This window comes from Necator americanus, chromosome II, assembly GCF_031761385.1.
Source record: "Necator americanus strain Aroian chromosome II, whole genome shotgun sequence".
Classification (NCBI taxonomy): domain Eukaryota; kingdom Metazoa; phylum Nematoda; class Chromadorea; order Rhabditida; family Ancylostomatidae; genus Necator; species Necator americanus.
Window position 1 is genome coordinate 40,989,010 of NC_087372.1, and position 23,798 is coordinate 41,012,807.

At 39.6% G+C, this 23,798-nt stretch overlaps 1 protein-coding gene across 3 annotated transcripts; it reads right to left on the reverse strand.

Annotated features, from left to right (window-relative positions):
- Positions 1 to 4,697: 4,697 nt before the first annotated feature.
- On the reverse strand, positions 4,698 to 23,798 carry RB195_020963 (uncharacterized protein; the record flags this gene model as incomplete). Of its 3 annotated transcripts, XM_064189537.1 has the most annotated exons (31): positions 4,698 to 4,791; positions 4,890 to 5,048; positions 5,927 to 6,138; positions 7,385 to 7,486; positions 7,553 to 7,659; positions 8,190 to 8,268; positions 8,348 to 8,468; positions 8,534 to 8,632; positions 9,100 to 9,218; positions 10,916 to 11,039; positions 11,170 to 11,325; positions 12,953 to 13,164; positions 13,236 to 13,337; positions 13,728 to 13,834; positions 14,442 to 14,520; positions 15,664 to 15,787; positions 15,859 to 15,945; positions 16,036 to 16,232; positions 16,326 to 16,361; positions 17,891 to 17,972; positions 18,956 to 19,062; positions 19,131 to 19,303; positions 19,392 to 19,588; positions 20,647 to 20,745; positions 21,208 to 21,287; positions 21,345 to 21,467; positions 21,538 to 21,725; positions 22,417 to 22,514; positions 22,623 to 22,711; positions 23,497 to 23,645; positions 23,738 to 23,798. In XM_064189537.1, 31 exons carry the CDS (start codon positions 23,796 to 23,798, stop codon positions 4,698 to 4,700), a joined length of 3,762 nt encoding a protein of 1,253 aa, XP_064045416.1. The 3 variants fall into 3 exon arrangements, with proteins under 3 accessions (XP_064045416.1, XP_064045417.1, XP_064045418.1); XM_064189536.1 differs by lacking the exons at positions 4,698 to 4,791; positions 4,890 to 5,048; positions 5,927 to 6,138; ... (5 more) ...; positions 9,100 to 9,218; positions 16,326 to 16,361 and having other exon boundaries at positions 10,898 to 11,039; XM_064189535.1 differs by lacking the exons at positions 10,916 to 11,039; positions 11,170 to 11,325; positions 12,953 to 13,164; ... (17 more) ...; positions 23,497 to 23,645; positions 23,738 to 23,798 and having other exon boundaries at positions 9,100 to 9,224.

Below are 23,798 nucleotides of genomic sequence, written 5' to 3' on the forward strand. Positions count from 1 at the left end.
ACCACCTGCTCTACTGTCGCATATTCCAAAGAACAATTCTTCTCCAGTTTCACATATGGTTCAGTGGATAGCGTCGTCTCTTGGTTAATCTTCTTTGTTCGCATCATCAGATCTTCGATGGCTGTCTTCTAAAACCGCCCGCCTCTCGAGGCACGCACAAGGTCGCTTTGGTCTGATGTTAGCCTCCTATCGGCCACCTGGGGATCCACGTCCTAAATAACCCGCTGTGATCCCACTAGTGGGAGAGATCCGTGGGATCACAGACAGGTACAAGTGGCAAGTCACTCATTCGTTATCGACAAATATTCATTCCTATGATTCACTGGGGGTTTCTTCCAAGAATCGAAAGCGCTTCCTGACCGTTAGCACATACTATGTTGGGGGCTAGTCTTCGTGATTCCTGCCGTTCTTCGTTGGTAGTGCACACTTCTTTAGCGGTTTTAAACATATTACGGTTAACTGCAGTCAGATGTGCAGATCGGACATGCAATACGATGTTCTTCCAACTTTGCAATACCACTTTACTCTAATAATTCCATTCAAACTATTTATACGTCCGTTGAGATAAGGGAGCTAGCCTTTTCTTGTCGTTTCTAGTGTTAGTCTCATGTAATATGAGTGTTGGTTGAGTAATCGGAAACATCCGTTCATTTCGGATCCTGCAATAGTCATGGATGTATATGCAATATAATTGGTGTATGCGACAGCACAGGTTCTTCAATTCTGCTCATGAAGCAGATCGCCATTACTAGTGCTAATTGCTGATCTATTGCTAGTCCTCCCGATTATGCGAAATAAATCCCAGACCACCCGAAAATGTTGCAATTCAAACATTCCTTGGTGAAAGCGTTCTAATGCGAGCTCAACTAAGGCCATATGTTTCCAAATTGTTATCATGTGAATCTATCATCTCAGATAGAGCTTGTACTGTTACTGTTTTTCACATTCGTATTGAGTGAGGTCACATTAAAGGGCTATCATGCAGTTGCTCTCAACTATCGCATAGCGCAATCGATCAAGGAAATGGTGGGTATGCAACAATTCAAGGTAGCACTGTTCCAGTCAAACTCTGTTTAGCCCTCTAAAGACAGCGAAGGCAAATAAAGGTTCATCTAAAAACATTCTAGGCTCCCTTAGAGAAAACTCGAACTTTTTATTTTTCAAAATATTTGCTTCGCGTCCTCGTGTTGTTTATTTTGTCAATAATTGACTAGATCGCATAGAAAAGCACTTGTCATTTCGATGCACAGTGTCGTACTCGGACGACTTTCTCAGCCACACCGCACCATTTCTCACGCGGCACGCGGGAAACATTGCCATCGGGAATGTATTACGGTGTCATCTGTCGGTACCATCTTCCACCATCCGGCGCCGTCTTCCACCATCTTCAAGCACTTTCAATCACCATCAACCACTAGCCACAGCTGGCTTCCCTGGGCTTCAAACTGCATCCATCACCCACCTTATGGTCGAGAACTGCAACTACGTATCGAATTGGCAGGCCTGCATTGATATATCCTTTTGATGTCGTGGTATTGTTATTGTCATGTATTGTCATTGTTTGAGTAAACCGCATATGAGAATCACATTCTACCGAATCGCATTCGCAGTCCCTAGGGTTGGGGGCGTGGGATCAACGGGAAGCCCCGAGGCCCCTGGAGGGGGAATTGGGGCTGAGGGATGAGACCCTGGGCGCGAACACGAATGATTAGCAGGGGATAGGCTGCCATCGTGGCGCGAGCCCCTCCGGATATAGCTAGTCGGCCTAGGGCCCTATCCAGCGCTTTCTGCCACTCTTCCTTGGAGCGGACCCGAGGCATACCCAACTCTGTATCGTGTGCCCAGCAGGCACACGATACAGAGTTCACGTCGCAACTTCCAATGAGCATTTCTAGAATATTTTATTCCCAATTTTTTTCCAATAAGCACTCTCTCCGGTTAACGTTGATCATAGTTGAGACCAGAACCACATCAAGACTTATATCCTAGACTAATTTGATGAATACTTATTAAATAAATGTTGAACATTCGTGTCGCAGGCCCAAAGTTAGTTACTTTTTTTAGGTAGCAGAAATAAGGGGAGTAGACGGAGTAATGCTACCATGACACGTTTAGGAAGTGACATCGTAGCACACGTCTAATTTGGTTCAAGCCATGTCCAAACACTATGATGAACAGTAGTACAATTACGTAAACGTGAGGTAAAAACACGTTCACGTGTGCACGTTTCCGTAGTAGATGAAGAACGGCCAATATCAATACTGCATTCTCATTTTCTTCAGCATAATCAAAAACTTATCAGTTATAGCTCAGTAGTTGAGATTTGGGGAAAGAACAAGCAGTTGGGATTTTTTTCTCTCAATCAAGGCACTCCAGCTGGTTGTCCAAAGATGAGCGTCAGTGTGCTCACGAAAGAGAAACGCGGAATGAGAAGTGAGATGCGAATCAATGAAGTTACGTATGATAGCGGGTTAGCATAACATTATCTATTATAGTGTCACGATGACACCATTATTCTTTTGTCATCACTAAAAACTTTAATTATGCGTTAAAATTATGCGTTAAAGCATGGGACTGAAAAAGATCGACATTTCTTCTCACTCTCATCGAATCTCTCGAAGCTGTGGATGTCATAACGAATGTCCGTATCCACAGAGCACTGAATGAAATTACAAGCGAGTTAGTTAGGCTACAAAGGTATGTGGTTCACATGTTCAACATAGCACTCAGTGGCGCCCTTATTTCTCGACGCTCTGATTTACTTTTTTCTCTTACTAACTTTAGCTTGCATGTCATAGATCCTCCAGGACTAATGGTTAGTTCTTAGGGCCCCAATTTAGTTATTTACATCAAGAAATAAGGGCGCCACTGATTCCTCCTCCCCCCCCCCCCTTTTATTATATTTTACTCGAGAGCTGTAACCTGTTTCAACAATTAGTAATGTCAGAAAATCTATAGTAGTGATGTATAGGATCGGATCAGATCTCTTAGTTTGTTGTGATTCCATTACCCCGTGTGTTTTTTTCGAATCTTCCTCCCTTTTCTTTTCATGTCGTGTCTTGCCAAAATATATATCTATATTAGCACTTCTTCCCAATGAAATTTGACTTAACGCTTGAAGAGTTTGATGTAGTTAACGGTATGCTTTGGGTTTTCATATCTTAAGGATGAACTATAAACTAAAGGCAAGGAAGTATTGGATATTCCGGCCAACAAGAAGGAGAATAGATAGCTTCAATTTGCACTATTCTAAACTCAGACGTAAATTCCTCTCAACCATGTCCAACTCCTTTCCCTACGGCACTTTGGACTCATTTATCTCCTGCTGAAGTTATGCTTAATCCAAACTCGGAGATATTCAAAAATAAGCTATCCAAATTGAATATCCTTGGTATTTCGGGTCTGAGTGAGGCCCAAAGTTTCAGTGTTTCGGAAACCACGAGCAATTTCTTTCTTTGATAACGACACGGTAGCATGTAGTTGATCTGTGTCTTAGGTCACAGTTTTAGTTTCTCTTTTCTTTCTATTTTTCATTCGTGACACTATCTGGATAAAATTCTGCGTTCATATGCCTTCTTGCAAGTTGGTCCCAACAAGTGGTGATTGGCCGTTCAAGAATAGCAACAAGTTAGTGAGCTCTTCCGCTTGTTTCCTTCACTCATTCGCTCAAGACCTCTGACGAATACGACAGTTCTGGGTTACGTCAATTACTTAAAGGCAGTATACCACGAATCTGAGGTGGTGCGGGTTTCAGGTGGAGTATTTGTTCACGAGACAGCAAATTATGGAGAGGAGTGTGATTCCGTCCATTTCTTCCTAATTACCGTAAAAAACGGCCAGGACGCATGAGCGAAAACCGCGTAGGCAAGCCAGGTGCGCTCCAATCAAACTCCCTGTACGAAATAGTGGGGTGTAACGCTCGATGCCGTATCTTCCGGACCGTTTTCTACGGCAATTAGGAAGAAATGGACGGAATCACCCTTTTCTCAATAATCTACAATCCCGTAGACGAATACTCCACCGGAAATCCGTATCACTCCAGATTCGTGGGGTGATGCCTTTAAATTCTGGGAGCGGTTTACTTTCTGTAGCGGTCTGGGTTTGGAGGAGTGAGGATTTCTGGCCTTCTGTAGCATGAAATAACCTGCAATACCACCACGTAGTGTGCCACAAGGTCCCTACCTTGCTGTGTAAAACTTAGGCGGAATTCTACTGTGCTGTGTTTCTTCTCATTGCTGTTTTAAGGGAAATCTGTAGGTGTTTTCCAATAAATGACTAAATATACATGCATAAATAACAGCTTGCGACCTTGCCCACGTCCATATTGTGTAGTAGATGTTTCCATAAAAGTAAGTATATGTGCGGTGTGTCAACATTATACATACATTGGCGTGGCAATGGTAACTACGTAGTTCTCTATTGTTGAACAATTGAAAAAAATAGCAGTTTATCTAAACGTTTTAAGCATATTAGTGAAGTTTGTTATAGACTTCAAGATAGCTTCCAGAATTGCAGTATCTTCTATTACTGGATTATTAAGAAATGCACTGGTATGCAAGGCACGTGTGTCCAACAAATTCAGAACCCTCTCAACAAAATGTGAAACAATAGTGGAACACATAAGCATCGTAAAAAGATCATATCCATAGAAAAACAGATTGGAGCTAATTCACCTAGTCGTTACTTAATCTGAAAAATCATACAATGCTCAGGCCATCGAGAAGTGGATTAACTCTTCCCTCTGGTGGAAATTGCGAGAGATAGAATTTTTCCTTGTATAGAAGCTCACTTCTGAAAGAGGTGCTCATAAGATTGATGCCCATTTTGTCGGATGTTACTTTCTCTGTTGATTTTTTCTAACAAATATGAGAAGAGAACAGGTAAGTGACCTCATTTCGGCTGAAGTTATTTTGATTTCTTGGTGCCATTTCCAACTAGAAATATCCTTTCCGCATAAATTCAAGTCAATTTTGCTTTCGAAAACGGTGACCCAAGTGAGGTTATTGTTGACCTTCCATCCATGAAACATGAAGTCCTCATCCGACCATCTGCACAAGTAGTTGTGTCAGAAAACTCCAATGAAACGAGCATCACATTTGGAATTAATTTGACTAATTTTGAATTTCTATAAACCGTGCTCGACCTTAAAAGTTTTTCACCTATAAATCTTGCAAGGATGCCTAACCTATCGTTTTAGACCAATGGGGCAACGTTTTGCATGTATTAAATTGGCGAAATAAAATCGGTAGATCGAATCGATAATCGATACAGTAGATTCTATCGCTTGTAGGGTTGCAGAGAGTTGTTTGGTCAAGTGGGCAAACTGTCACTCCGTCGTTTGAACTACTCTACCCTATACTTTCGACTCATCACTTTTTTCGGATTCATGCAGAGGGCTTTACATTTTCGACGTTCATATTCGTAAACTACTTCCTGAAGCTCTTATTGGAAAGAACTCAACATCGAAAATTTCCGCGAATGTCTTCTTTGAATGTAATGACTGAAAGTTTGTGAAAAATGACCCTTTGACTTTGATCCAGAAGGTCCTTCTAGAACAAAAGCAAATAAATTTCATATATTGAAAACACCCTTGTGATGTTTCACGGCAAAATTTACTTCAGAACAAGTACAAAAGTTAAGTCTGGAAGAGATGTGGTAGAATCCATGCACACTACCCCGAAGTTACCCAAACTCTTACGCAATTAACGGTCGTAAGAGAACACCGTGACTACGAAAGGTAGCCTTCGATGGGTGCGATTATTTCGAATTATACCTACTAAAGGTCAAAACCTATATTCACCGATGATGATGCGATATCCTATCCTAACACTTTGCGTGACTCAATCTTCCTCTTGAAGCATAATGCAGCAGAAAAGAAACTTAGATGATCCCTATAAAATATGAGTAAAATCAATGAATGCCTCACTGTTGATTGCTGATCCATCCATCACGCGTAAAACCCCTAGTTCTTCTATAAAAACGGACTTTTCCGGGCCATACAGTTGTAGCTCCCAATGTTAGTCTCACGCACATGACAAATGCCATGTATGTTGAATAGTTCGACGCTTTCTTCCAATAACGATGGCAAATTTTTTGCTCCCTCACGGCTTCAGGAATCAGCAACTTGAGAAGTAGTATCTGAATTGAAATTTGCATGTGTGCGCGAACTTGATGGTTCTTGATCAAGAAAAGGAATTAGATTTTAGTAAATTATTTTCTGCTACTAAACACCATGGGCAGGTCTAGCGCTGACTGTAAGAGGTCCCGTGTGGTTCTACGGTCGGCGGTTCGAAACCGCCTTAGTGACAACTAAGCCTTTCATCCATCCGTGTCGACAAATTGGTACCAGAGTGGGATCCTAGGATAAAAACACTGACTTAATCATTGGCTGGGCTCCGCAAGAAATCATTGTATAGGACAATATCGGAGTTACCTTTCCGGTGTATCCTGGGAGTATCCCGGGTCCAGCACTGGAAGCTCATTGAAGGTGTGGGTCCCGTGAACGACTGGCCACGGAATCCTAACATCCCAGCAATACGACAGTCGGTACCAGCACTTGTACCCGCAGAAGGAGGGTACCCACTACGGTTGCTTCCGGCATCGATGGTTGACGCTTTGAGGCACCTACTGGAAGGACTTATGTGTACCGCCACACTTCTCTTTATCTTCCCGTTACTCTGGCCTCATTCCGGGTTTTACCATACTGGGTTTTAGCATTTGTGCAGATCAGTCGAATGCCACCCCTCGTGGTTGGGCTATTTTAGCCCCTTCTTAGGACCCACCTATATTTGTTATACATGGATTACCTCGCGAATTCCTTATGGCTGTTGTGTACTCGACTGCATACAGTACGCGATGAGTACACTTCATCCCAACCTAAGTATATACACATACAACAAAATAAAAAGAGGACGGAGCCTAACCAGCCCCCTACTACAGGCCAAGCAAGTGCAAATTCCCAGACGTATGTGCTCTGCCAGACAGTCTCAGACGGCGGTTACTTCTAGCTCATGGCTGATCTTCCAGCTCCTCCTCTAGATGATAATTCTGCTCGAGAGTTGCGCTTGCTGCTTTTTCGGATCACTTCCGCTCCCCGTTCCGCTCGGCTACCCAACAACGGCACAAATGACGAGATGCGAAACTGCTGCCTTCATTGAGTCGAAAGTGGATGGGACGTAAAGCGCGCTATGTAGGAGCGCTGCAGGATCTTATCATAACTGCGCCGACGGATCCTTTAGATGCAGCTTGATAGAAGTTGCTTTGAATCTGCTACGGAGCATTCAAAATCACAGCGATTACTGATTGCAGTAAAACCGCTTGGCGCACTACAAGTAGATTGATACGCCAGAGACTTTATGCTTTTATACTTATTAAACACGATTACCATGAGTCCCCCTTGATCGTATCCAGTGAACGATGTTGGCTGTTTGAACTCGTATTCTGACCACTTACGCAGGAAATTGTTGCCGAACAACGTGTTTTTGACCTGATTATGAACTACTAGAACATGAGGTCAGCGTCTTTCTTGCCGATAGCAACAAAAATTACCTACTATGTAGTTGCCAGCTGCGAATTCCAAATTAAAAAAACGTTCGTAGAAGATGATGCTCACTCGTTCATCTATCCATTCCTCAATGCAATGGTTGGGGTTTATGACGCCTTGAAATAATTTTGCATAGATTCGAATAGAAATGGAGTAGACATGGACTTTTAGTAGGAAAGAAGATAATAATTTTCTATTCAAGACAATACCAACCTCGTTCAATCTTTCACTCTTTCAACATTATCCATAACTCTGTACAGTGATTGTCTAGAAAAAAAATCTTGTTTTGACTTTCGCAGTTGGTTAGAGGGGATAGGTTTCCATTGAGCGCGTGATTTAACAACGCTCCTGTACTACGGGATACAGTCGCAGCCGAACGTACTATTTTAGCAGCAGGCATTATGCCCTATGTGAACAATGTTACTCTACTTCTCTGCATACCAATCGATGAGGATTGAACAATGTCAGCGACAACGTTTCTAACCTCATAAATTGTTTTTCAGAGTTTTTTTTTTGTGACGATGTGAAGTTAATTTGAAGAACAAGAGAACAAACCAAACGCTGACAAAAAGTCCGTCAAGTTTGCAAAGTATTGCATTTTTTCCAAGGAAGATTTTGTCCGTTCCTCTTGAACTTTGTAAATCACCTGTGTCAGCATCGATCACAAGCATCCAGTCTGTTTTCGGAAGGTAGAGTGCTGCAGCACAGTGTTTTTTGTAGAAAACCTGAAAATAACAGTAATATAAAGTTTTAAAAAAGAATCCAGTTTATGATACGAAGATTCTAAAGCGTTTCTATTATTACATTTCCGTGCGCTTTGCATCTCTCCTGTACTATTGGGTCACTGTCAAGATCCACAAGAAACAATGTGTAGTTGGTGCCTTTTAAATAGCATTGCAACGTTTTCTGGGCAAAGGCGTATATCCTCAAAAAGTTAAGGATTATTTGGAGGATCAGTTGAGTAGTTTTGAAATTCGTTCATCAATTCACTGCTGTCCAGTTTGTCCAGAATATGCGACAAACACACTGACTTTACCAAAATGCGGTGGGCAGTCTCCCATATCTTTTCGTTTCGGATACTCAAAATACCTGAATAAAAATTACAAAAACAATTGAAAATAAAGGCGAATACTTATGACATATAGTAAATGAGCATAGTTCCAAAAATACATTTAAAAATTCAAAAGAAACTTGAATAAAAACTAGAAACAAGTAAAAATAACGAAAACATATGTGTAACTCTATAAAGAGAAATAATTTTAAAAGTATCTCCAAAAAATGACTGCTCAAAAATAAGTGTGTAGGTGAGTTTAAGAACAATGAAAAGGCATTGTGCAGTCAATGCAGCCCTCACCGATGGAGCTCTGAAGAACCTTCAGAAGAACATTTAACAAAAACCTGTTTGTAACTGATCCACTCAAAGAATAAATTAATAGATGTGTCGAAAAGCATAAAAATTATCTGCTAACTTTGGTTAGTCTGTAGACATGTAAATCAAATATCATGTTTTGCACATATAAATGTCTTATCTACTTTTCTTGGTGGAAATTCCCTACCTGTTTACATTGTTTAATGGTGTGGACACGTTTAGGAACAGTTGTCTGAAAACTACTAAATTTATGAGTGACACCACAATGGAAACCGTCAGCACAGCAATGAAATTTCGACAGTCCTTCTGCATTTGCAATGGAGAGAAGGAAACCGTTCTAAAAAAAATCTTGAAAAAATCTTTAATGCAATTGTTAATACGGTTATAAGAAGAAAACTAACTAATTTTATACTCGGATGGTGTATAAACTAACGGATTTTGAAATACTTACAGCGAAATGATATCAAATATTGGTACTCTGTGTACTGTGAGATCATTTCGCTGTAAGTATTTTATAATCCGTTAGTTTATACACCATCTGAGTACAAAATTAGTTAGTTTGTGTATCTGCTTGTTCAATTTTTTCAAGAAAAGACAGTTTTAAACTAAATGTTTTCTTAATGTCTCCTAACAGTTAAAAAATTTCATTCTGTATGTTTGAAAGAAAAAAACTAAGAACGTTACTATATACTGCGAACAAAAAGAAACAATAATAACAATAGTAAAACAACTGCCATATCCTTGAATAGCGTGCCGCTCATGTGGTTGTAGGTGCATCGGTGAATACCCGAATATTCCATGTATTAACAGACGGATTAACTCTATCGATGTGAATCCACAGTTGAATCGTTCCATTCATCTGCTGTATAAATAAACCATTGTGACGTTCTTTCTGGAGAAAAAAAGATTTTTTTGTAGTATTCATAAATTTTTTTGGAATCGCTTCAAACGTTTCCCCAAATTTACAGTTTGGCGACGAAATTTAGCTTGTTAGCTCCGTATTGCTAACAAAGAGATATGGTATCGGACACTTTCGGCGACTTACTAATATGAAACAGCTCATGGAGGTTGTGAGTGTTGTTTTTAAATCTCACACTTTTAATATATTGATGATATGAACTATATAGCATCAAAGCAAATGCAAACAATGTCTAAATCGGCACCTCGATATTTTTTTTACAAGTTATCTCGTCCAGGGCAACGTAAGAAATCTGCGATTTTTTCTTTCGTTTTCTTAATTATGCTGAGGAACGGTCAACCATTCTCCTTTTTATTTAGGACTGGTTGCATTTTCTGCTCATTTTTTTAAAAGTTCTATTCAATCCATAGATTTCACAATCATCGAGGAATTCACCCCCGAAAAAAATGAAAATGTGTGCTCATGTGCATCCAGGATCCTAAGTTTCGATATGTATTAGTCTCCATTAAATGTAATTAAATGTGCAAAAGTAGTATAGAAGTAATAGAACTGAATTCATAATTTTGCGGAACGCTTCGAAAACTTTTGAGGATTTTTTTAAACAGTTGTCTGGGTGTATGGATCCCGTTTACTTTAAAACAAACTATTCATACTTTTCTCTGGAAAGAAACACCTACAAAACCTGTGCAAAGATTAATTAAGGTGATTCTGCTACGAGAAAGATACACCTAAAATGTGACTTCAAAACAAAACAAAACATTCACATTTTCTAAAAATAAGTGTAAAGAACAATTGTGACGGTGGAAGATTTAACTTCTTTGGTTTTCAATATGACGCGCATCCGGATTTTATTCCTAACTCTTTATTTGGCTCTTGATGACCTCACGAATAATTACGATTTCATGTTGTTCACAACACTTACAGTTATAGTTTATCACGAATAAACAAAAAGTAGTAATCAGGTAACTAATTAATAAAAAATGTGGATGGAATAGAAAAATGAATATAGAACCGCTACGCAGCTTCACATTCGGCTTCCATATTATTCTATGCTGCTATGCCACATTTAGGTGTATATTCTCACTTTCCTTTCTTCTTCACATAAGGGAAAACATCTTGTTATATCTGAACGTTCCAGAAACGGTATCACTCGTCCCTTATTTGGAAATTCCGCTTGATAGTATTCTTCAGCATCTCCGAAAGCTTTTCTGAAACAGTGCTATCCTAATTGCGTTCCAAATTAATTAATTGAAAACTCTAGACTTATTTGATAACTGTTTCATAATTTCTAGAACGTATCTTTTCTAAAAAAAAAATAATTTTGACAGGTGAACTCACTTTATTGCTTGAGAATCCACCTTCATCTGCTTTTTCCAACGCCATTCTTTTAAATTCGCACCACACTGGTTGGGATCTATATTGCTTTCAAATGGGCAACCTTTATTACTTAGATTGTCTTTCCAGCCGTGCAACATGAAATCCTGATCCGACCATCTGAAGAGAAGGGTTTTTAACGGTAAAGGCACTCTCTCCCTCCCTCTTTCTAACCCGACTTGGAAAATGCGAAGTTCCTTAGGCCTAGATGCGATTAGGAATAATCCGCGTCTGTGCCTACTCCCCTTTATCTACGCTTCTCTAAAACGTTTGTTTTTATTTTCGAGAACGACTCTTGTCCTTTCCATTTGATGTCAACAAGGCTTACTGATTTTATATTAGTAAGAACCACAGGAACCAGGCGTGAGATGACACTATGTTCCCCAGAAAAAATAATGGATTGGATAACTGTGACTAACATATGTGACAGTATCATTTGAAAAAAACAAATATGTATTGAAAACAGAGTATAGGTACACTCAGTCGGAGTACAGTCCCTCCGATGACTGCAAAATGAAGAAAAAAATATTGCGGAATAAAACACTGACGGAAATTTTTTGCTCAGATGATCACTTATCATACAAGGTGAGAAAGACCGAGCTCAAACAGATTAAACAGTAAGTAGCTCATAGCAGCTCGTAAATGAACTTCAGAATAATCGTTCTAATTTAATAAAAAAAAGGTATATTTTTCTTTGTCATCTTTTCGTGAGGAGGCAGATGTAGCTCAATCGGAAAGAGGTTCCGCTGTGACTGCACGATTGATCGTTGGTTGGAAATCGCCACAGTGCTTACCAAGCCTTCCATCCCTCCGTGGTCGATAAACTGCCACCAAAGTTGTCTGGGACGATCAAAAAAGACTGACTTGACACATCTGTTCGCAAGTTATCGTAAGGCCGCACGCCTTTTCATAAACCCCGAACTTTTCTGAATCAGAGACGAACGTGTTGGCACATTCTCATAGGGATAGCCTATCGCAAGCCTTCTTTCTTTTATCCATATCCATTGTATTTTAGCTGGTAATTTCATGTGAGAATTCGCATTGTTACAACCTGATGCGCTCGTTCCGAAAATTTCCTTCTGAGTCGGATATTAATACCGGATTCAGAAGAAGCTTAGTCTAGAGAGATAAAAAAAACTTCAATGAAAATGTTGGAAGGCATCAAAAAACCGAAACTGAAAGAAATTCAAAGAATTTCTCGTACAAAAATTATTTCTAATACTGCCTATGCCCATTTAAATTCATATCACTCGATATTTTGAATCTAAAATTGATAGAATACATGGACTCGTCCGCACAAGTCATTGAAAGGCCGCACACGCGTTCTTAAACCTCAAAGCGATTCTGAGTTGAAACAGAACGCGTAGGCGCATCTTCATACGGATTGATCAACACCGTGCACTTATTCTTCTACACTATCCACTTTGGAGCGTGTGTAGCGCAAGAGGTTCCGCTGTGTGCACGATCGATTGGAGGTTCGAATCCGCCCCAGTGCTCAATAAATCTTTCATCCTTCCGGGGTCGATAAATTGGTGACAAGATTGGTTGGGAAGATAAAAACACTAACTTGACACATTGGCTGGCCCCTGCAAGTTATTGTGTAGGCCAGTTACACGTGCGCAACCCTTAACGATTCTGAATTGAAGTGATTGTGGTGACGCATCCAAGGGATTGATTAACGCCAGACACTTTATCACTTTATCCTTTATCCACTTTAACTTGATAGAATGAGAAATTGTACACTCACTGATCATGCGTGACTGGTGCATCTCTTATCCATGCGTGAGCTTTACGGTAGATCCGCACTTCTCCTGGCCAAAACCTCCCGGCTCCAAGAGCAAAGCGAACGCAGGTTACAAGCGACGTGTATGTTTGATAGTTTGTTGCTTTTTTCCAATAGTCATGGCATGTCTCATATTCCCATACCGCATTAGGAATAAGTGTCGCTTGTAGATGTAACTAGAATTCATTCAAATTATATTTCTCTGACGTAACCATTGTAAAATTCGCGTTTTTTTTTAGTTACATACCATGAATGTTCCTTGATCATTGCTAGTCCAAATTGGACCTTTTGTGAATTCCCATTCAGCCAATTTTCGAAGAAAGTTCCGAGAAAATTCTGTATTTCGGACCTGTAAAGTTGCTCTCAGCAGGAGAATCAGAAATAATTTAGTCGCACTAGTGTCGAGATCAAGCAAAAATGACCAGGATACATGTATACAATCATCTCTTACTTTTCCGAGCACTTCTTTTGTCTTCCGTTTCTTCGACCTTGATCGATCTTTGATCGATTCTTTTGTCCTCAAACCGAACAGAAATAGAAATCATAAAACACAACACAAACGGTCGTTTTCAACAGAGCAAACGTAGAGCGAAGTAGAATCGGTAGAAAGGTCAATGCTGGGTAGAGAAGGTGTACTAGTTGCAGCTACAGTATCGTGGGTTACCGATACCAAATTATGTTCTAACGAATTATACGAAATATGTTGAGATATCACTGAATATTGGAAGAAAAAACTTACTAAATATGTTCCTACTGAAATTTCCCAATTGAAGAATCTCTCATGAAAAATCATATCCACGCGGTCATCAATCCATTCCTCAATACAGTGTTGTGGATTGACCACACCTGAAACGTTCGAAATAAATATCGTTTGGTTAAAGATTAAAATCACTCATGCGCTTACAATAATTCTAATTTGGCTGTGTTGTTTTCTCCACGACATTTCTTATCGAGAGCGCCCGAACGTTTTTTTTTTTTTTTTTTTTGAAGGCATCACCCCACGAATCTGAGGTGGCACGGTTTTCAGGTGGGTTATGACTATACGGGGTCGTGGATTGGGGAAGAGGGTGATTCAGTCCATTTCTTCCTTATTGCCGTAAAAAACGGCCCGGGCAGCGTGTGCAACGCGTGCACAAGGCTGGCGCGCTTATGTGGAACTCGTGGAAAATAACGCCTCAGAACGCTCGAAGCCGCATTTTCCTTAATTTTCCGTTTTTTTTTTTACGGAAATTAGAAACAAATGAACGGAATCACCCCCTTCCCTATAATCTACGAGCCCGTATACGCATTACCCACCTGAAATCCGCACCACCTCAGATTCTTCCTTATTGCCGTAAAAAATTCTCAGATTCGTGGGGTGATGCCTTTAAATGTAATACAAGGCACAAACATTAGCTTCTAGTGTGAAATATGGCAGATGCTAAAGAGAGGATTTGCGGAAGCACGACCATACCTGTCTCCGTGTCAATAACAAGCATCCAATCCGTATCCTGAAGATAAACGGAGGCAGCGCAATGTCTCTTGAAGAATATCTGAATGAACATTGGGAGGATGAATAGAGGAAAATCGAACAGAACTAAATTATACTTATCATAATACGAGCTTTTTTTCTCTGACAAGGAAATGGGAAACTTGGTCCTCTTTTTTCAAGCATAAAAAGCTTTAGTACTAAAAAAACATCTCTCTGGTCCGACTAACAACTATCATGAAGTTATTTCAGATTATTTGCTGTTCTGATCTCACAAGTGATAAGTGTAACAGCAGAACAGTACCGTCCCAAATGGATGATGAGCGCTACTACAGATTGTTTAAAAGCAGCATACCAGGAATCTGAGGTGCTGAGGGAACCCGCGGGAAAAGCTGGAGAAGGAGTTGTATGAACATTATGGGATCGGGATATTTCCCTCATGTCTCTCTAATCGTCGTAAAAAAACGGCGTTGGATCGTCTTAGATCCTGAGAGGTACGTTAGAACGCTGCTCTATGCACAGTTTCCGGTCCTCTTAGCAGCGTGTTCACTAGGTTTTACTTGAATAGGCTGGTGAAGAGACATCATTGATTTTCAACCCTCTAGCACTTGGATGCGGCACGTTGCAACTGAAATCGAAGTAAAACAAAGCGTACTCCACACTTTTTTCACCACGAATACGAAGAGATGAGGGGAACCACAGCGAATCCCGCAATCTATAATAACCCCATCTATAGCTTTTCCCGTGCGTTCACTCACCACGTCAGATTCCTGGAATGCTCCTTTGATCGTAGCGCTCGAGTTAGGAAAAGACCGCTAACCTAAGATAACCAAATACGTTCCCTAAAACGTATAAATGTAAACGCGATAAATGTCGACAAAAACCAATGAAACCAAAAAGACATCTAGTGTTTTGATAATCTTTTCATAAGTAGTTTCCATAAGCAAAATATGGGTGGTAAGTTCTTCGTGCGCCTCTACAGTTGATGGTTCGAAACCGCTCTCGTACAACCAACCACTTTATCCCCCTCCTGTGTACATTGACTCCCACAAATCATTGTACACGCTCACATGCGTGCATGAACCCCTACCATTTTTTTCGTTGAACTGAAACGCATTGGTGCATCATGAATGAATTACGTGAACCACTCTATCGTTTATCCTTAGGCAAAGACAAATATAAGAAAAATTTACATCAGTACACTAACCGATTCATGTTTTGCGCAAACTTCTTTTACACGTTTGTCATTATCCATATCTATTCGGAACAGTTTATACTCCGTACCTTTCACATAGCATTCTATAGAGCGGCGTGCCAGTTCGTATCTGTTCCTCAAAAGAAAAAAGAAAAAACTCGGGAAGATTTTTCTTTCATTTGCATTCGAAATATCCTTAACCCGTACTGAAATGATTTCGATTCAGCCACAAATATTGCCACCTTACCGAAATACTGAACACATTTTTCCATATCTCTCCGCGTTTTCACAATCCTAAAAGCATCAACAAATAATTGGGATAAGACGCAGAATCACTAGTGCTCTTTTCCTCTGTCTCCACCACCGAAATTCAACCGAACGAACCTTTTACCGCTTGGAAATCCGGGAATTCCACCATATAGTCCTTTTGTCACTACAATGATCGCTGCTACAAGTCCCAGAGTCATGATAGCAACGTAGAGTTGTCCTTTCTTCGTACCGTACGAGTCGACACGTCGTAGACGTACGGGCGCATAGAATGGCCGGTACATTTCGTTTTTTCTGAGTTCTTTCATCAGACGCTAACGAATAAAGATCATTTTTCGCTTAGTATTAGACTTCTTTCCTATGCTCAAAGTTGTAGAGATAAAATTTAGCATGAATAAGGAAATCACCTCGAAAAAAAAAAGAGAGAGAACGGCGTCGACCAGCTACACACTGACTGCGACTGCTGGTAAGGATTGAGTGCAGTTTTTGCTAGATCCCACATCATTTTCCAGTGAAAACGCATATATTCATGTGAGATCATGTTCTAACCTGACTTGATTTAAAAACTCATGGATTTATTCAGTTTTTCTCTCTTTTTTTCAGTTCTTATATCAGAAGCTCTTGGGAAATTCATTTTTGAAATAAATTACCAATGTTACTCGAAGTTGGGGCGGGTGTAGCACAGTTGGTTAGACTTCCCCCTGTCTGCACGATTGATCCAAAGTTCGAATCCGCCCTAGTGCTAACCAAGCTTTTCGTCCCTCCAGGGTCAATAAATTGATGCCAGACTTGTCTGAGAGGATAAAAATACTGATTTGACACATCGGCTATCCTTTATCTTTATCCTTTATTTTTTATTACTCCAAGTAAAAGACTCACACCTACATACAAGGCAAGCACACTTAAGGGTGATGCGCTGTTTTTGAAAACTTTGCGTCATTAGTGTATTCAGAGCGGAAGTATGTACATATGTGTACATGTACGTTAAAAAATAGAAGGATTCTGTGGAACTTCAAGTGCTCACGTCTTCAAAACGCACCGTAACCTAACAATTTTCATAAAAAGATGGAAGTCTAAGCGCCACAACAACGAAACAGCCACATGTTCTCTGTGCTATTCATTATTTCTTTTTATTGGGTAATCTAATAAGAATTTATACGTTCAAAAATATTTTAGTCAAAAAGAGAGTTGTCTTTCCGCGCCAAACACGCTCATCATTTCATTTGATTCTACAGCGGTTTCGTTCCTTACTTTTTTATACTGTAAGGGAATTCAAACGTATGTATGTATGTACATAAATCGTTACGTTCACCTTACAAATGGGAAAGATGTACATTTATTTTTATCCATTTATAGCTTATCTCATTTGCATCTATTTATATTTATATTCATTTATATGTATATATATTTATCTATATCACCTAGCTTACCAAATATACACTTCTTTTGCTCTAATTCCAAATTATTTAGATTGGAATGGATCGTTATCATTTATAATATTGTTCCCTGCTAAATACGTGACAATGCTGGTTGGTACTTCGCTAAATTCCGTTCGTCATTTCTTTTTGTTCATTTTTTTTTCAAAAAAAAAAATCCAAATTGTTCTCAGACAATCACTGTATGTAGAAGTTACTTGACTATGTGAAGTGACAAATATTTCTCCGCTACGTTTGCCACAAATTAGAAATTTGTGTAAAACTTGGTTGACATTCTGGGAATTCTTTCTTGTTCTTTTTTTATTGTTCTAAAATCTTTCTTTTTACTGTTTTATGGCACTCCCATAAGTATCTTCAAATAGATTAATAAATAAATCCTAGAATCTTTTAGGAATTTTGCAGATTATTTTTGTATGCCGTCAATAAGCAGCACTGAAATCCTGTCGAACTGAAACACAGCATTGTCTAACTTCATTGACTGTTCAAGTACTTGCTATTCAACACTTATACGAATTTATATAGAATCCGCCAAATACTTGTCTTGAATCCGAGAGAAATCGTATGGTAGCTGGTGCTACAACCTTGAACGCTGTTCCTGTGACATCATAGCCGGTCAAGCTGAAAAAAAAGAATTCAAACATTCCCAGTAAATGTGCTGGAAATTCTACAGAATAGTAGTTTAATTGAATATTAACATTGAAAAAATGTATAGAGCAAGTGTAAAACTTTCGAAATTATGTCATTTATAAGATGTAAGGGAATCCTTGGAATATGTAGACTACAGCTTAAAGGCAGCATACCACGAATCTGAGATAGTGCGGATTTCAGGTGGAGTATACGTATACGGGATCGTGGATTATGGAGACGGGGGTAGTTCCGCCCATCTCTCCCTGCATCACTGCAAACAGCCGCCTCCAGAATTATGTTTTGTACGACGCCATCTATTGCAACGATCAACCCTTTGAGCCGCCTCCGCCCTGCGATTCGTCGAAAATCCATTCGGACTGCTCCGATAGGCAGTAAGGAACGCTACGCGTGCAAAGGTGGCGCGCTGAAATAGAAGGCATCGTACAAAACAGCATTCAGGGGCCGGCTGCTTGCAGTGATCCAGGGAGAGATTAGCGGAACCACCCCGGTCTTGTTCGCTCTTGCGTAGGTCATTACTGCGGCGGGAATTTCAAAATTAATGAGAAATTATTTTTCCTTAAAGGATAAGGATATTTTTCCTTGGAGCGGGTGTGGTGTAGCGGTTAGAGGTTTCGCTTCCTGCACGATTGATCAGAGGTTCGAATCCGCCCTAGTGCTCACCAAGCTTTTCATCCTTGCGGGATCGATAAATTGGCACCAGGCTTGTCTGGGAGGATAAAAACACTGACTTACATAGCCATCGCAAGTCATTATATAAGCCAGTTCCACGTTCGTAAACCGCAAACGATTCTGAATTGAAGTGAACGTGGGGGTGCATCCAAAGCTGATTGATTAACACCAGAAACTTTATCCTTTATCCTTTATTTTTCCTGGTCACTTCACGGGTTTCCTCTTCAAGTTTCTCAACTATTTCTGAAAAATAAATGGCATTTATAATACGTTTACTAGCCCACCTAACCACCTCCTTCTTGGTTTTGCCCTCTCCTTCGTAGATACGCAGGTAATCCTTCTCAACCTCCAAATCATAATAGGTATGGAAACAAATGTATCCATCAGATTTCTGGAATCACACTCTTTCATGATAGCGTGACTGGCAGTGTTTTTTTTTCACCGGAAACCGAAACATACAAAAGCGTAGGTGTTGTCCTGGAAATTACAATAACGACCGATTTGATAGCTCATTTCAGGCGGCCATGTTGGAGATGTCTCTTTAGGACCCTGATAATTGTCCGGGACCACAACTTGGATTGTTTGGTTATCAGTAAGCGTAAACGTCTGCGGATCGGTGGTCGTGTGACATACTAAATAGTCAATTCACTGTCCTCATTTGATGATTCTCATTGTAACTACCGTCAATTTCTCTGAGCTAATGTTTTAACACACACATACATGATGTAGCAGTGACGAAATTTTTCCCGAGAATATCCTGAACAGTTGCATCGCTGGCGTTCTTAGCCTTATAGTATGCGATCCATGGGTAATTAGCATAATTTGTTCCAGCAATATTGTATCCTATTATTAGCAGTTTGACGTCATTCTCCTTGAATTGCTCTTCCATCTTCACAAAATCGTCGATGTCAGAAGGGCTGAAATATTTGGAAAATATTTCACCTATTCTTTCCCTTCACCTGCCTCTAAGTTAGTAAAAATTTTGAGTGAGAATTTCGAAATTCTCACCTCCCATTAACTAATCAACGGCAAAATTCTCACAGTTATTCGTTCACTGTTCGTGGTGTTTCCCTGTAGAGTCGTTTGGGATGCGTTGATAATGCTTTTAATTCAGTACATTAATTCAACGATAAATTGTTCTATTCGGACTGAACTCAATTCTCGAAGGAAGCAAATTCTTTTTTTATTTTCTAGATTTTGGGACCGAGAATGTGACGGTTTCAAAAAGTCATTGCACTGGTTCCAAGGTAATAATTGAGATGCCTGAAGTTTAGCGAACGAAACGACACGCTTGAAGGCAGCGAATCACGATTTTGACGTGGCGCGCAACTCACAGTGAAAGTTCGGGTAGTAGATTGGAGGGTCCCATCGTAGGTGACTCCGCTCATCTTTCCCTAATTGTCGTTAGAAACTGCGTGGGAAACGCTTTAGTTCTTACAAAGTGATTTAGAACGCGCTTCTATATACACGTTTCGGTCTCCTCACCACCCTATTAGAGGGAAACCAATGAGCAAGCTACTGTGGGGACTGGAACGTACACATGAAGGCCCGTTCTAACGTACCTCGTAGAAAATAAAGCGGTACCCATGCCATTCTTCCTACAATGATTAGGCAACGACGATGAACCACACGAAGTCTACAACCCCATCTCTAGCTTCTCTCTCGGATTCCCCCACAATGTCAAATTTGTGGCATGACGCCTTCATCAAACGAGCACACCAATTTTTTCGGAGTGCGGAGATTGCTAAACATATTATGCATCGACAGTTTCTTGTAGGAAATGCTCTGTTGTTCCTTTACCAATCAAGGAAAAAAATCCATTAGATAATCAAACGTTTCTCCCCATAGAACGTTTGGACGTCTTAATGAGGGTTCTGAATCCGAGAAAAACGGGCAATGGGAGAATTGAAATCGTCAATCGATACTGTACTGTGTTTTTCGACGACATTTTCTAAAGAGTACAAATGTTACATACCTGCCTGCTGTTAGGATGACTATTGTTCTCTGCGCGTTTTTCCTTGTCGCTACATCCGAACTTACGTTGAACGACGTTGAAATGGCAGTCTTCACTGCTCTGGAACGTATATAACTAGAGAATCATTGAAGAAGTACGGTAACCGTATACATATATTCACCAATAACGTCTTCCTCATTCGATATTCGAAGGAACAGTGAGTCAAAAGATTTAGGTTGAAACAGTTTTTTTTTTCTTTTTCATACCTTTGGATATGATATTTTGGACCTGGACAATTTTATGGAGGTTTCGGCTCACTGGCTCTTTAACTATGTAAGTGCAGCCAAAAGTCAGTTCCTAGATTTTTCGAGTATCCGACAATATTAGCAAAACAGTCCAAACCGCGCAAAAAGTTGAAGATTATAATAAATTAATAGACAACTCCAATAATTTGTGCTTGCAATAGACTTCGGATGTTGCAGACGCAAACAAATTTCAACCAGTTAGTCCTTACTCTTAAATTCTTAAAATAAATTCCTGTCAAAATTTATATTGACCTCACGAGATGAAAAGAGTACTCACGTGACAAAGGAAACGTTTCCTTCGTTCCAGTCCATTTCTAAAACTTTGTCACCGAAGTCGTCCAATGTGAATTTCCAATCCTGAAATATTTGCTTTCTTTTTCTTTATTTCTATCGTGCCACTGAAAATTCACTTACAATTCCATAAATAGTTCCCTGATTGGAGTCAAGTTTTCTTAACGCTAGACGTGTCTGCCCTGTGGAATTCGCTAAGTCTGTTATTGTTAACTGATTTGCAATTGAAATTGTTAAGTTTTGCATCTGAACATAACTTTGTTCTGTTTATTTTCCATTTTCTTTCTTAAGAAACAATAGAATGTCATGACGTTACCGTTGCAAATACGTCTCTACCTTGTCCTGTTGTGGAATCGATCATAAACATAAGATCATGCGATATCAGTCTTGGATCGTGCAACAAACCACCCGTATATTTTGGTGTTGTGCTCGCCATTGGAGTGGTTGGCATAGGAGTGGGTGTGCCCAACTCTCCCGCTGGTTGCATTGTTGCAAAAATTGTTACTAAAAATCAATATTCTAGAAAACGGATGAATCTTTTGGGGTTCTAAATCGTCACTCATGTAGTTATTGAATTGAAAGCGTTAAAATTGCGACCATTTTTCAGGACTAGATGACGTCGTGGTTCAATGAAATTGTGGTGTTTCAATTATGCAATTGATTCCCGGTTGCCTTCCTTTTTTATACCTCTGACTACCATTTTTTTCTGGATTTACCTCTTCAAGTTTTATTTTCATCAGTTTAACTGATTCGCGATAAAGAATCCAGTGATCAGTTGGGAGCGATCAATATTCCGGAAGTGCGGTGGTAGGAACCATCAACATGTGCAAGTATAAAAGACCTAGCGTGGTAGACCTAGCGTGGCGCGACCCACAATCAATATTCTAGATTTTTCCTCGAATCACCCTCACCAGCTCTTTCCTCTTCCTTAAAAATTTCAACGGTTAGTTTTGTTCGCTTGTGCCGCGAGACACCAATAGTAGACGGCATTATCAACACTCGCACATTTTCATAAAAACCTTTAGAGAAAGGTAGATTTTGATGGAGTTTCTGACCGTCTATCGTACTCTACAGTGCTCCAAGATTTCCGTCGTACTTCTGTTGAATATCCCAGACAAAAAAGTCAAGATACTACTGTAGGAGACGACTTAGCGTGAGAAACGGTGTTATGTGACTAACGATGGTGTTAAATTACCTGGTTGATCAGTAAGAATTGTTATCCTTATGGAAACTTTTGCAGTTTCACTTGTAATACGGTACCTAGGATCCGTTGTACTAGTCTCTCCATTCACGCTAAAATTTTTGGGTTTTTTTTCGGAAGAACTCCGGATGGATGTGGTTTACAAAAAAAAACCTGCTTTTATATTTCGTAATAGCAGCTGATAAGAAAACTGAACGTACCTGATGATCGTCTGACCTTTTGCATCGATCACTTCCACTTTAGCTAAATCGGATCTATTTTCCGGTTCAAACACTTGCATGTTGAAGAACTGCAACAGCAAACATTATTGAAATTTAAAATTTTTGCTTTAAAATAGCTATTGGGTTTAAAACACAAAAAAAAATCATTTGAAAAACATCCAAAACACCAGGTGCGAAATGAACGAGAACCCAGGTTCCCAAATTTGCTAATTTTTATTTTTTTAATCGCTTTTCATGCCTTCATTCATTTTCATAAAATGTTCTACATTCAAGCTAAGAAATCAAGATTCGACAGAAATTTGATAGCGTTGTTATTTTTGGCACAACATTTACAAAAAAAAAGCTTTTCATTGAATCTATTCTTACATATTTCCCTTACCTCAATTGCGGAAGAAGTTTTTCATGTTTGGCTTGGACTTATTTTATTTACATGTATATAAATTTTTTTTATGATTTCTACCGATATCGATCGAAAGCGGTCGATCTAACGGTGCGAAAGCAGTGAGTGATTCGCTTTTAAGATTATATGCAAACTGTAAACAAACGCATTTTTGCAAAGGAGTTTTAGGTAATTCGGCTAAATTATTTCCAAAACAATGTATACAATTTTAAATTGATGACTTGATTCAATAGCTCCAATTTTCTTTTGTTCGGAAGAACCTTGCTAAATTTGTGCTAAATTTGTGGTCGCATGCTTTAGCTCATAAAGTAAATAAATGATTTTTTTTAGGCTTCAGCAAAATCGCGTAATCCTGCGTCCTGTTGAGAAAAAGAAGAGACAAAGCTTGTAAATAAACAGTCAACATAACAACAATGACAGACAACATAAACAAAAAGTACAGTATACGCCCACCGTCAAACCTTTCGAGTCGTCTCCAGAATATGCCTGTATTGTGCAGTTCATAACACATGCGTATCCATAGTCGTCCACTGCGTTTTGAATATAAATATATCCCCATTGTGAAGCATCCTGTGGTGAATCCGGACAAGAACAACCCGCCACTGAAAATAATATAGAATATTTTACACCCTGATTAAAGGATTTCTCAATTCTATTTCTATAGAATACGATGCATCTCACATTCAAAACCCACCCACTAATGGTATGTAAACTTCGTTGACAACAAGAAGTGATGCGATTAGAAAAGTAAACAT